Consider the following 13,841-nt stretch of genomic DNA (forward strand, 5'->3'; position numbering starts at 1 on the left):
AATAAGTTAATCGACTTGAGTCGAGCCTCGACTCTGAAGGTAAGATACAGTAACATATTGAAAATGGGGCTATGGCTAAAATGGAATAATAATAATAATCAGATCTACATGCGCCACCTATGCTCTAAAAAGGCAAGATCCAAAAATGAGGTTAACTATTGCATTCGAAAAAAGATTGGAGTACATCTATCTATAGTTACAAAAATTGACTTTATAGTCATAAAGAATGAATAATTCTTTAAATTTTTCTATTTTCCGGAACGATCATATATATAGTTGAGTATATTCTCACATGGCGTACCCACGTCTGCACAAGAATCCATCTGCCCTTCAGCATCGAATCATTAGCTGAAGCCTAGTGATGTGATGTTAACACTGCAAAATAAGGAAATGAATACTAAGTGAGAACAATATTATAAAATGACAATAAAAGAAACACAGATAAAACATGGGAGAAGTACAGAAGAATTGATTACATAACCGAAATCAATATTCCGATAACAAGACAATTCATATGTTATGAACATCAGTGTATATGAAAACAATAATTCGTCATAATCTAAAATGTTATCTGATTTACTGTTCACATGCTGCTTATCAGAGTAGAAGTTGTATCACTAATAGAGCAACTTCAAGGTAACAAAAGGAGACGTAGGGGAAAACAACGTTCAAGCTGTGATAGCAGCGAAGAACGAAAAAAAGGGTGAGGATTAATGGTGGCAGTATGCTTATGAACATCAGTGAATATGGAAACTAATAATTCGTGATAATCTAAAATGTTATCCATGCTTTTTATTTGTTGTTGTGGACAGATGATCTAGCAATACAGAAAGCAAGTTGCATAAATACATGCAAAGCTAGCATATTAGAATGAACGAATCACCAGAGACAACAATTGGATTTTCACACTTGTGCAACCAATTGCCTTTAGGCCGACTGGGTTCCTTCGTTATTCGTACCCCACTCTTCATCATCCTCGTTGCCGTTAACAAGAACGGCACCATCTGTTGAATCAGCATCCACTACAACAGGATCCTCTTGGCTGTTTTGTCCATTTTGGTGCTCTGCAGTCTCTTCATCTCCATTCTGATCAAGAACCACCACAACTCAAACTAAGCTCTAAACCTCAATACTAATTTATGCAAGGAATAAAAAAGGCATATCGTTAATGTTGAATTCCATGGCTAGGATGGTATAAAATGGGACAAAATGGCCAAATTTCATAACCCAACCATTCATATGTATATGCCATAGTGATAGGATTTAATAGCCATTCGCAAGTAATTGAGTAAAAAATAGCAACTACGAGTAGTAGAGAGGAGTATCTCTCCTGCATATAATTTAGTCTCTTGTAAACAAATACACTTAAGTTCTTAACATAGGATATAAGAGCTCTGCCTTCTCGCCTACCAAGAGCACCTAAGCCTAACAACCAACAAGAAGACCTCTAGTAGTTCTTAGTTGCAAAACAGAAAACTCATTGTTATGAAGAAGCCACAAGCAAAAAGATCGCATATTATCAGTAATTTCACATTCGATCAAAATCTTGACTAATAGTAATTTCACATACTAAGGTCATATTCCTAACAAGCCCACAGTAGGGCCCCACAACACAACACAACCCATATCCATTACACCAAATGCACATCATTCCCTTTCCTACGTGAATTTTAGAACCCGGGGTCTACACTTGGATTTAGTTTTGGTGGGGCAACCTTATGAAGAGCAAAAGGAAATCATTTAGCTCAACTTCATCAGGGCCTTTCTTTGGTCAATTTGGATCGAGAGAAACTATCAATCAAGGAGAAACTTTTTTTTATAGTTTTTTATTCGCTCTTTTTTAGCATTAACTTGGTGTAAGAATTCTAGCCTTTTGCTCTTACGACCTATCTTCCCTCATGACAAATTAGAAAAGTTTTTTGTAATTCCTATGCCCAGGCCTTCTTTAGTTTCATGTTATCGATATTCTCTAAGGATGTTTCTCATTTAAAAAAATAATAATAAACAATTAAAAAAAAAAAAAAAAAAAAAAAAAAAAAAAAAAAAAAAAAAAAAAAAAAAAAAAAAAAAAAAAAAAAAAAACTATATATTCACACCCTACTGAATCTCTCTTCCTAAAGTCACGTACAATTACTTACTCTGGACAGCTTTTGAAATGGTGGTCTAACTGATAGTTAACCATAGCTAGAAGAATAGGAATGATCAATAGCAAGGATAGTATCAAATGTCTTCCACCAACTCCAGCATTTTGGATAAGAAGGAACCAAGAAATAACTTTTTACCTTTAAAAGTAATATGAAATTTGCATACAGCACATACCTCAAGATTTGAATTTCCATTTTCAAGAAGCTCCTCTTCATCCATGGGCATATTCCTAAAAGCTTCCACAAGTGTTGTATGTGACCTCTCAGCTTGATTAGCATACTCCACCGCAGGAGGATAAACACCCCTAACAAAATTCAAGGAAAGAAATAAATGTTGGCAGTAATCAAGTATCCGTTGACACTAGTTTCTTGATCATTTGATTTAGGAATATTCAATCTAACACAATTGACCGATCAGAAGTGCAATAATTACAAAGGATCAACATTAGTGGCCGATGATACAAAACAGAGAGGTTGGAACTACGATGGATAATGCATTTGAACATTAGAATTATCAGAGGGCATGAAGAAAGGTGAGGTCGTAGAACTTTAAGCAGAAGCACGTGCACATACAACTATTTCATGCAAAAATACACATGAATTAAGATAAATGTTTCAACCAGACACAATTAGGGAATGTGCATATTCCTTCTTAGGTTGCATAAATTGTAACAAAAAGAGATAGCAATTCTACTCGAAGTATAATAGATTTTTCAGCCTCCTTTTCACCCCAGAGACAGTTTTTGCTTTCACACAAGTATAGTTATAAGAGAGATTCTTATTAAAAGATTGCTCCTCATCATTCAGACCAATTCTTCTTTCAACAATTATTCAATTTCTCAAGACAGGCACATATAAAAATTATACACAAAAGTACCTGGTCTCTGAAAACTTAGATTCAACAGAAATAGCTAGTTGCCAATCATCAAACAGATTAGGATACTCTTCAGGATCAGCTAGTGAATCAGCGGCTTTTGGATTGACCTAAAATATTTTCAAAATTATATGAACAACATGTTAGATCAATGGCATCTTTGATCAACATGTAATAAGCATAGACATGTAAAAATAATAAAACACCGAATTGTTATCTAATGACATGAAAATTTGTCACTTAGGCCAAATTTATGCATGTTGTCATCCTCAGATATGTACGTGCATTTAATTTTACTGAAGCATGAGATCTGAAAGCCTTCAGTTCATACTGCTCCTTTCTTACTGTAAATTACATGATAAACCCCTTAAATAAAAGAGGCAAAATTATATGTTACATTTAACATAAATATTTTAGGATAGCAATCATGCAGGAAGCCTATTAAATGGCGTATACATCAGATATAAATATAAAGGTAAGAACAATGAAACAGAGTAATAATGGGAGGCAATAAATATCGACATGCCTTTTCTAATGAAATATATGTTTCTTTTCTCAAACTCTATGATTCCTCTCAAGCCAAATCTTCCAAACAATAGGGAAAAAAACAAGTCTGACAAAGGAGTTTCGCCGTCGCCCTGAAATGAGGGTACAATAAGATCTCCTCAAGGTGCTCCTCAAACATCCCCACCATTCTCTAACCCCATCAAAATGCCAAAAACATCCAAAAATCTTCACCAAATCGATGGACCTCAAATGCACCTCTGCCAAGAGAACACCACTACCTCAAAAATAAAGGAGGAATGTCTCTGCAACGGTCTAAAGTCTTGACTTCCTATGTAAGATTTGTCCAGGCAAAAAAATTTAACCTTCTTGGGATCTTAACCTTCCATAGGGAGGGGGAAAAAAAAGGCATAAAGAGAAAGCGAAGGAGAATTCAAAAGATGGAAAAATAACTAACAAGAAAAACAGTAGGAAGGACAAAAGGGTACAGGTACTAAGATACCCCTTTCCCCTCTTTGAATATGAATGTCCTTCAGAAGCAAAAGAAAGGTAGAAATATCTGATGCTTCATTTTCTGTAAGAAGGCAACGGAACTCAAGACAAAGGAAGTAGAAGACTTGCCCACATAAGGTAAAACAAAGGCCACAAACTGTAATTTCATTTATGAAAGATGTTAGGAAAGAGGAACAAAGGGGATTATCCCCCACCCAAAGGTCTTCCAAAAAATAGGTATATGGGCCATCTCCAATGAGACATTTAACAAATTGGAAAAAAAATGGGGGAAACAAAAGAAATATCTTCCCAGGAATTTTTGAGAATCCCATCAACTTACCGCCAAGACTACTCAAAAGGATGAGGATAGTACATGCTCACGGAGACTCCATACTACGAAGTCTCTGATTCCCTAGAGGAACACCACATCCACTCAGCTAAAAGGTCTCATTCCAGTGCTTCAGATTACCAAAACCCAACAGTCCAGACTCCAAAGGCCTCGAAACATTCTCCAAACTAACCAAATGCGACTCTCTTCCCTCATCAACCCCTCCCGCTAAAAAGAAAAAAAGGAAAACCTTTTTTCTAAGTTCTTACTAACCAAAACAGGAATCCAAAAAGGGAGAGAAACTAAAGCCAGATCCCAGATAAGACGGCTTGAATAAGATTAATTCTTCCTTGAATGAGAGACACTAAATTTTTGGCTGACGATTTGATTACTATGCCTAATAATGCTTCAGTACATGCAACAATGATACAATTTTTGTATATTTTCTATTGGATGACCTTACTTGATCCTTAGCTCTCTATTACAATAAAAAATGATACAACATTTGTCAAGGGACTATTCAACATCAGCAGGACATAATAATTAAATAAAAACCTTATTCAAGTCCTTTCTCCAGATAGCAACTATCTCAGAGACTTTACTTGGAAGATAAGATCGTGCCATTAATGCAGCTTCAGGTATACGATTACTACAAAATGAAGATGTAGTAAGCATCTATACTAAAATTTCAACAATTTCATAAACAAATAGAAAAATTCACCTTTCCACCAATAGCTGGAGGCAGTCTTCTAATTTACCCAATGTAAATAAACAGAGGAAGGCAACGTTATTCTTTCCTTGCTCTTTAGCAAGGGAAGCAAGCTTCGATATTCCTTCAACATCTCCTAAAGAAGAATATAGCAGTAACATACCACTCAGGTCCATGGCAAAATTTAGACATTCCTCGGCCATTTCTAGCTGCAACAACATGACTCAACAGAGATGGATATCAGAGAACTGTTAATAAATACTGTAAGTAGCATGGGCCAGTTGCAGAGAATGTGAAATCGAACACCTTTCCAGTAGACATGGCTAATTCTCCAAGTTGCTTCCATTTGGATTCACTATGCACAACCATCGCAATTTCCTGCAAAAGATCAATTAAACCTCTTTTTGGATCACAATCGAACTATTGTCAAGATCCTTGTTCCCATAGAAACGAGGAGAGAGAAAGGAAACTAAAAATTGTTCTAAACAAGCTGATAACAGCACCCTACATTTGTTTAGCACAAACAAGAGTGGAGCATACCTTTGCAACATCTAATTTACCAAGTTGTATTGCTAACTCAAATCTATAATCAGGATCTGTTGCTACCTCCAGTGCCTCTTCTACCATACCTCGAGATTCTAAAAAGCGAGCCACACTGATAGAGAACAAAAACTAACAAATATATCAATATTTTTTTCCTTTTGAAAAGAGACATCTTTCATTAATGAACGAAGATAAACAAACAAGACAAGATTTCAGAAGCCAAGTATTTTACAAACACTCCAAAAGGCAAAAATAAGAAAAGGAGTGATTCCAGAAAAGCACTGCAAATCTGAGGAAAAAACATGTTGATACTCAAATTTTCAAATCCAAGGAAGACATGTCTCCCTCAGGGAAGAAAGAGAGAAAAAAGATCTAAGATGATTAATAAGTTTACAAATTCGCTTGATAAATAAAAGGTAAAACATAACTTCAGCTAGCTAAAATAAAGATGCTGAAAGTACCAGTTACAAGATAATGGGCAGGTTACCTATTATGATGCTCCTTGGGGATTGAAGGCAAAATTTCACTGGCTCTTTCCAGATCTCCACGCATTACAAGTGTCTTGTATTCAATCAAGCTAAGAAGTAATGTGTATCCTAGAACACTGCAATAAATAGATCATCACATCATTACATCAGATTAGATGGAAGCAGTTATAAGTTCTAAGAACATAAAATAGCATCTGCTTACTTAAATTCTTTGTCCACTAAATACACACGACTGTGACTGGCAAGATAGCCAAGTAAATACATAGGCCGATCCAGATGAAACATTGTTGTAACCTGAAAAAGAATCTTATATCAACGAGGCCATGACCAATACCTTTCTCTTTTCTTTTTTTTTTTTTCTTTTTTTTTTTCCTCTCGTTGGAAGGAAGTATATTTATGTAATTTAAAGAAGCATTGTGAAAACATCCAGGAAAAGGGGGTGAGGGGTAGAATAGGAATCATTATTACCTCACCACCAACACAGTAATTAAGCCTCCAAGAAGAATTATTATAAATGAAACAATCCCCAACCCATAAGCCAGTCCTAACACGTTCACTTGTTTCATGCAGAAGCTCGAAAGCATCCTCAGCACCTTGTTCATCAACTGATCTCCCACTATCAAGATAAGAGGAAACAACATCGCGCTGCATCATAAAACATACTTATTAGATCAAATTGTTCATAGCACTAACGGGAGTCGTACTAAAGAAGACTTGAGAAGCATCCACCAGGAGCCATCTCACTAAATGCAATTACAAATACAAAAACTTGAAACACAGGCTTAAATGGATGGCAACGTACATTGTACTTCAGGATATAAAATGCTGAATCACTGGAAATTGCCACTAGGTCACCACTATCAGCCCAATAGAGATTCTGAAATTTTAATACAATATTAGAAAATGCAACACATTAGCAAAAGGCCAGGGCAAAATTATTACATAGTGCACGTGTGTCTGTGGAAACTAGCATCCTAGAGAGCTTCATGAGGAATATCTGCACTTACTTTCACATTTACATCAATCCGTCGAATTAACCGGCACTCAGCCCAGTCATAAAAGCAAATAAAATCGTTTGAGCACATTGCTAAAAGTGTTCCTCCATAAATACGTTCTGCAGAGAATGTTGGCCGGATGCTCTTCTTTTCCTGAAAGAACATATTTCCATCCAGTCAAGACACTAGACCAATATCTTGAAATGGCATGTTATATACGATACTTTTTATGAGACCATTTTATTTTTTGGGATGAGGCACATTGTTTACAATATTTGATGTTTGAACTTCAGAAACTTAAAAAGCAACGCCTAGACAAATGAAGCACATGGGTTGAAACTTTTGAGTTTATATCATCTAAGTTTGGATTTTACAAAGAAATGTGTTATAGAAACCTCAATTTGTATAACCTATATTTGGTTGGTAAGTTTATGATTTGTAAAATTTAAAATAAATTATAAGAAAGATGAGTTTCAAAAACTTGACTGAAGTTTATATAGTTTATGGAACTGAAAAAATCATAGCCAGGATAAATAATTATCAAACACAAACTCAACTTTTTAACCCCACGCCATATAAACCTAGCCCATGAGCCAAACATGAACACCTCAAACTGTTCGGAACTGTAACCTTAACCTATATACACAGTTTAATATTCATAAAATAAAATAAATATCTGCCCACTAGTTAAATTTTTATGTGGTTTCTCTCAACCAACCACATGAACAAGCACAATGCATTGTTGTGTAGTTGTATAGTAGGCATTGTTCGTCATTGACATCAAATAATGCATAAAATGACGTTCCAGAAGTATACCATGTGATTCCAAGATTCCTCAACTTAAATATTTATTAAAATGAATACACACCTGGAAATTTTTTGTGAAAATCTTTATCTTCGAAGTGCTCTCTCGAGCAGCATATTCTCCATCAGATGACCAAACAATTTCCAATGCTGAACCAAATGACCTATTCCTCCATGCCAAAGCTGTATAGATAATATATTCACCATCTCCACATACAACAACAAATCGTCCATTGGGGTTGTGCTTTAAGCTCTGAAAGAAATTATGAGAGCAAACAAATAGAACATGAAAACGGAAAGAATCAACAAAAGAAAACTTCATTCTAATACATAAGGTTTCATATTAACTGAACTTAACATTAATATTGCAGCTTAAGTATCAAAAGTTATGCTATAAAAAGATGACGGGTGCAACTGATAACAAGAACAAATCCAGACAACAAGAAGACAGTCATAATACTGGTTTGTGTTAATCACTTAGGAAGCTATCCAAGTATAAGCCAACACCAAAACATTTTTAGTGATAGATACCATGAGTTTCATGTAAACATAATTAGAAATGCTCACAATGCTGCATCACTTTTAACAGTGAAGCGTGAGTGGTGAACATATGACAAGAAAACACATGAAATTTAGAAGATGAGAAATCATATATGCACAATTACTTACTTGAGGATATAGATCACAGGTCCCCAATTCCTTGACAGCCAAAGGCAACCTCTCCCCATCCGTAACCTACAAAGAAAGATAAAAAAGAAATATATAAACAAACCAATTGCCATAAAACAGGACATAAAGAAATAGCTATTAAGTTCAAACCTCATAGTCTGCTCCCACGCTCTTAATATTCACTGTTTGAATTTCATTGTGCTTAGCCCAAATAATTTTACCAGTATTATCCATGCTAGCTACAGGTACCTCCCGGCCAAGTTTTACCATAATCGTTCCTTCATCATAACCAATCACAACCCTGTAGGATAAGGGACGCATCATTTCTAACAATAGACAAACAACATATCTCAAGCAGATTTTTAAGGATATTAAATGCTCAATCATTTAAAAATGATCTTACAAGCTTAATACTCTGTCCACTCCCTAATTAATATATTAACAGAAGGAATGGCGGAGGGTCAATTTTTAGTCCACTCCCTAATTAAAAATTTCAAATATGTCCTCAATTATTTACTTATCATTTAACAACTTCACACTAAATTCATATTCATCGGCTAACTATAAAGTAGTTACAAAAGAATTAAGGCAAAAAAATTATGTATTAGCATCTTGAATGGTTAATTAAATCATTTCAACATTTCTATTGAAATAATTATATTGATTGTGTTATTATAAATATGCATTATTTACAACTTTTCCCATATTCTATTCTATGAGTACTTTCACAAATAATTTCATAGATTAGAAACTAGACAATGTATATTGACAGTATACATTAATTATAAGAATTTTAGTTGAATAGTTAACTTAAGCAATTTAATAAAACTTATATAAAACATGAGAAGAATAACCATCAATTTAATTACGTTAATTTTTTCAAACATTCTTAGCAAATAACATTTAACAAATGGATCTGGATCTTATTTGGTTTCAGAATAAAGTAAAATTAAAAAGCTTCTGTTTCACAACATAATAGACTAGTATTTCAATTAAAAATTTCTTTCAAACGTTTTCCTTTTCACTAGCTCGGCACAGGAACACTAGTTATATAATCAGGGTCCACCTTTTCGTGAAAAGGGCCAGTTCTTATGGCTTACTAGGATGTGCTATTTTGTAGGATCTTTGGGGTGAGAAGAATAACAGAGTATTTAGAGGGGTGGAGAGGAATCCTAGTAATGTATGGCCCCTCATTGGATTTCTTGTTTCCTTTGGGGTTGTCGATTTCAAAGAATTTTTGTAATTATTCTTTAGACACTATTTTGTATGGTTGGAGCCCCTTTCTTTAACTGGGTTTCCTTTTGTCGGCTTAGTTTTTTGTGCATCTTTTTATTCTTTTTTTTTTCTTTTCTTTTTTCAATGAAAGTTATTATCACCGTGAAAAAAAAAAAGAAAAAAACAGCAAGTATTTCAATTGGGGAGATGGGGAGGTTAAAGATTAGAAATTTATCAAGTAAAGAGAGGAATGTGAAGATTAAATGAGATTGAGAATTTCCAATACCAGCTATCACTTGGGATAAGAGAAAAATATAAGTAAAAACAATGATTTTATAAAGAAAGCAAAATTAACAACCCAGACTTACCGTCGGGAGCCCTTAATATATCCAATAGCCCAAACCCGCTCAAGGCCATAATTCAAGGTGTTCTCAAGCCTGAGATTTAAGAACATGAATCAAAAAAAAGATCTTGCAGGAAAGAATCATGCAAAAACATATAATTGAAATGAGATGGGTGACAAGATAGTTATGACCAAAAATTTCAGTGAACCTCAATTTTTGTTCATGACCCTATTCAAACAAATTTCAATTATTATCCAGCCTATCTTTGAACTCATACCTGCAACCGTTCATATATGTTTAAATGTAATAAATGAGTTGACAAAACCGATAAAGAATATTGCAAATTTTGAAAACTAACATCCAGACCACGCTACATCCTTCACTACCAAATTATTTTTCATGCTTAGTCAAGTTAGCTAAATGTAGAATTATGTTAACAAATATATTAATGGGCCAAAAGAAAAAAATATAAACCTAGATATCATGAAATTAGGAATAAAAATCACCTATAAGTGGTTGCATGCCATATACGAACAGTACCATCCTCAGAACCTGTGATAATAATAGGAAGTTCTGGATGGAAACAAACAGCAGAAACATTGTGCGTATGACCTTCAAGTGTTTGAACGCAACTTTTGGTTTGATAGTCCCACACCTGTTTTCATATGCTTTAATGAAATTTTTCCATTTGGATCCAGTGAGAGATGGGTAAAAACTAGAATAGTAGAGACCTTAGCAGTGTGATCATCCGAACCAGTAATTAGATAGGGTTTGTCGCCGCCAGTAAAGTAATCAACACAATTTACACCCTTCTGATGGGCATCCAATGTAAAATTAGGATCAGGAGATCCAAGATTCCAAATCTGCCACAAAAATTTTACACAATTTTACTCAGCATCATCATACAGATTAGAAACAGATAAAAAGTTTCACCATTAGGAAATTCTTAATATTACCTTAATAGTGCGGTCAAGAGAAGCACTTGCAAAGGTGTTAGTATCCTTGGGATTAAATGTTACTTGCATTACATAGTGAGAATGTCCCTCAAAAATTTGAGTGCACACCCAACCCTTTTCCCAATCCCAAAGCTTTATGAGCATATCATCAGATGATGACAGAACATATGGAAGTGTAGGATGGACTGCAACGCACCTAATGTAATCTGTATGAGCCTCAAATACTTTTACCTTATCCATTGTATTATAATTGTAAACACGAATGAACATGTCATCAGCTCCAGCAACAACCCATTGCTTCTGCACGATAAACTTGGCTGACCTAACTGCCAACACAGCAAACACACGACCAACACTTCATAGCATATTCTTCCATCTCCTCACCTTTACCTCTCTGTCTCTCCATATTGACTTTACTGCTTACCTGGTAATTCAGTGACATCAAAAGACTTGACCATGATCTGCAGAAGTCCCCAGAAGATTCATTTAATTTTTAAAGAATTTCAAATTTTACAAAATTAAATAAAAAAAAATTATTTATTGAGTTCAGAGATGGAGGAGAGGAATTTGCACATCATGTGCCTACCAGAGTTCGAATTAGAATTCACCAAGTAATAAAAGTTCTTATCCCAAAAAAAAAAAAAAAAAAAAGGGAACCCATAAGAGTACTGTAAATAAAGTTCTTATCAATAAAGTTTGCAGGATCTCCAATTCTCTTCTACCAAATCAACTATATGATTAATGACATACAATAACTCATTGATGTAAAAATGGTTGAGTAATTAGAGAAATCTGGTCTCGTTTTTTAAACATTTTTGAAGTACTTCCAATAAAATAAAAGTTCAGAAAGCATCCATGTACTCATCTATGATAACATATCCATACCTGGGACTGATAGTTCCAAATGCATAAAGTTCCCGAATACAAACTCGCCAAAATCCTGCAGTAAGATGTGCGTCAAAACCTTCAAGTTTGCTTCATCTCTTTTGCAGTGGAAATATAATATAATCACAGTTTGGTAAATGATCAACAAAGAAGTCTCAAAGATTCAAACAAGATGGGAAACAAATCATCATGCACTACAATGTTCTAACATGACGGAAACCATTTAAATCAATCATGATTTTAACTGGCACATAGTGGCCTAAGATGTAATGGCCAAGCCACGGTATTAATAAGCACCAATGGCCATTCTGCTTGCCAATGAAGGGGAAGGAAAACTATAGTGCTATAAAACCAGATAGAAATGTTAAAAAAAAAAAAAAAAAAAAAACAATAACTGCTCAACTTACCATGGTTCTGTTGGATGCAAATCCACAGATTTTACCCTTTCCGATCTTTGAGCGAGTTTCCTCTGAATCGAATAATAAGGAAACATATGTTAAAACACATAACAAGAATTAGAAATAATCAATATCAAACACATTCTATCCATTTAACTGGAAATGGGAATACCTTGATTTCTAGTCTGAGAGGCTGCGAATACACCAACAACCAAAAAAAAAAAAGTTGTAATTAGTAGCAGAAATAACGATTCCAAGTCATAAAAAAAATAGTAGTAGCCGCGAAATTCGTAAACATATGCACTACCACGGACCGAAAATTAGAATGCCAGATCCTAACATTCTTTTTCACTCAGAAAAGCTAAGAGAAAGAGAAGGAGAGATCAATTCCGCATCTATGTCCCAAACAAACACAGGGAATAACCAATATAAGCTCCCGCACTCAAAATTTTCAAAGAAAAGAATCGAAGAATTCAGAAACCAATGCTAATGTCAACAGAATTGAGCAAAACCGAGCAATTGTGATCAAATCGTAGCATATTTCAGCCGGATCTAAGCTATAATTGAAAGCAAATGCGTTAAACGAAATGGAAAGAAATATTTCACTCACCATGTTGAGCAAATGAGAGCTTAAGAAGTGAGATCTCGATCGTTACAACCAAGCTATCCAGGTGATCGCAGCTTGAAGAAGAGAATTGGGGGAGAGAGGATTCAGAGTTGAAGCATGGAAGTTTTTCGTGTTAATATGAGAAGGGAGCGAGAATAGATCGAAGCTCAGTTACGTCATAAATTTACGATAATGCCATTCGCGGCAGAATAATTTGGTGAAACCGATAGTACCGATAGTACGATGAGCAAAAGAATGTTTTGACCGCTGTGATGATCCGATCGAAATCGACGGTCACCAATAGACCTTAATATTAATAAGCAAAATTGAATATAAAACTTGGGCCTTTAGAGGTGCCTAAAAGGCTGGGCTTAGGCCCTCTCGTGGTCTCAATCAAAAAAGGCTTTTAAGTAACCCATTAAGTTATGGGCCAATGGACATATGGGCCTCAAGATATGAGCCCACATACTTCCTTCTTTTTTTTTTTCTTTTTTTTTTAATATATACGTCTAAAACATGTGTCACGTAGAAATTCGATCCAATATTTTTAGTTTTAACCTGTTGAACTATGTTTAAATTGACATATTTTCAGTTATATACTCGTTAGTTAAAATAACGTTAAAAAAATAACTCAATCAAATAAGTCAAAAGGTTTAGCAAATTCGAACGCGGGAACCAAATCCGTAAGCCCACTCAACACGATTAGTTGAACTACCAAATTGTACCACGACCTAACCCTAAATAAGTGTAGCTATTTTATGAGTGACAAGACATGTTACATAAACATGAGAACTAATTCGTTTCTTTTTTTAGCTCAACAACTGTGAAGTAGATGATTAAATTATCGTTCATGAAGATTGCAGATAGATTATCCGCGATGCTTTTT

The 13,841-nt window shown here is 34.7% G+C and overlaps 1 protein-coding gene across 2 annotated transcripts; it reads right to left on the reverse strand.

The window, feature by feature from the left end:
* Positions 1-55: 55 nt before the first annotated feature.
* On the reverse strand, positions 56-13,103 carry LOC111488541 (coatomer subunit beta'-2-like). Of its 2 annotated transcripts, none has more exons than XM_023136327.1 (25): positions 12,959-13,103; positions 12,521-12,541; positions 12,358-12,419; positions 11,951-12,005; positions 11,490-11,526; positions 11,066-11,391; positions 10,841-10,972; positions 10,616-10,764; positions 10,134-10,202; positions 8,701-8,851; positions 8,551-8,616; positions 7,946-8,134; positions 7,090-7,230; positions 6,885-6,959; positions 6,551-6,727; positions 6,285-6,376; positions 6,082-6,198; positions 5,592-5,706; positions 5,358-5,429; positions 5,064-5,260; positions 4,898-4,991; positions 3,022-3,128; positions 2,320-2,449; positions 960-1,086; positions 56-375 (listed from the first exon to the last, which is right to left on the reverse strand). In XM_023136327.1, exons 1-25 carry the CDS (start codon positions 12,959-12,961, stop codon positions 356-358), a joined length of 2,724 nt encoding a protein of 907 aa, XP_022992095.1. In that variant the 5' UTR covers positions 12,962-13,103; the 3' UTR covers positions 56-355. The 2 variants fall into 2 exon arrangements, with proteins under 2 accessions (XP_022992095.1, XP_022992094.1); XM_023136326.1 differs by having other exon boundaries at positions 884-1,086.
* Between the last annotated feature and the right edge of the window lie 738 nt (positions 13,104-13,841).

Source organism: Cucurbita maxima, unplaced genomic scaffold (genome assembly GCF_002738345.1).
Source record: "Cucurbita maxima cultivar Rimu unplaced genomic scaffold, Cmax_1.0 Cma_Scf00013, whole genome shotgun sequence".
NCBI classification, from domain to species: domain Eukaryota; kingdom Viridiplantae; phylum Streptophyta; class Magnoliopsida; order Cucurbitales; family Cucurbitaceae; genus Cucurbita; species Cucurbita maxima.

Excerpts from the sequence above, each read along its gene's own strand:
- LOC111488541 (XM_023136326.1), bottom strand. Across the intron at positions 6,728-6,884 it reads TTTATATCCTGAAGTACAAT|CGCGATGTTGTTTCCTCTTA; the intron begins GTACGTTGCCAT and ends TTTATGATGCAG. Across the intron at positions 6,377-6,550 it reads ATTACTGTGTTGGTGGTGAG|GTTACAACAATGTTTCATCT; the intron begins GTAATAATGATT and ends ATTCTTTTTCAG.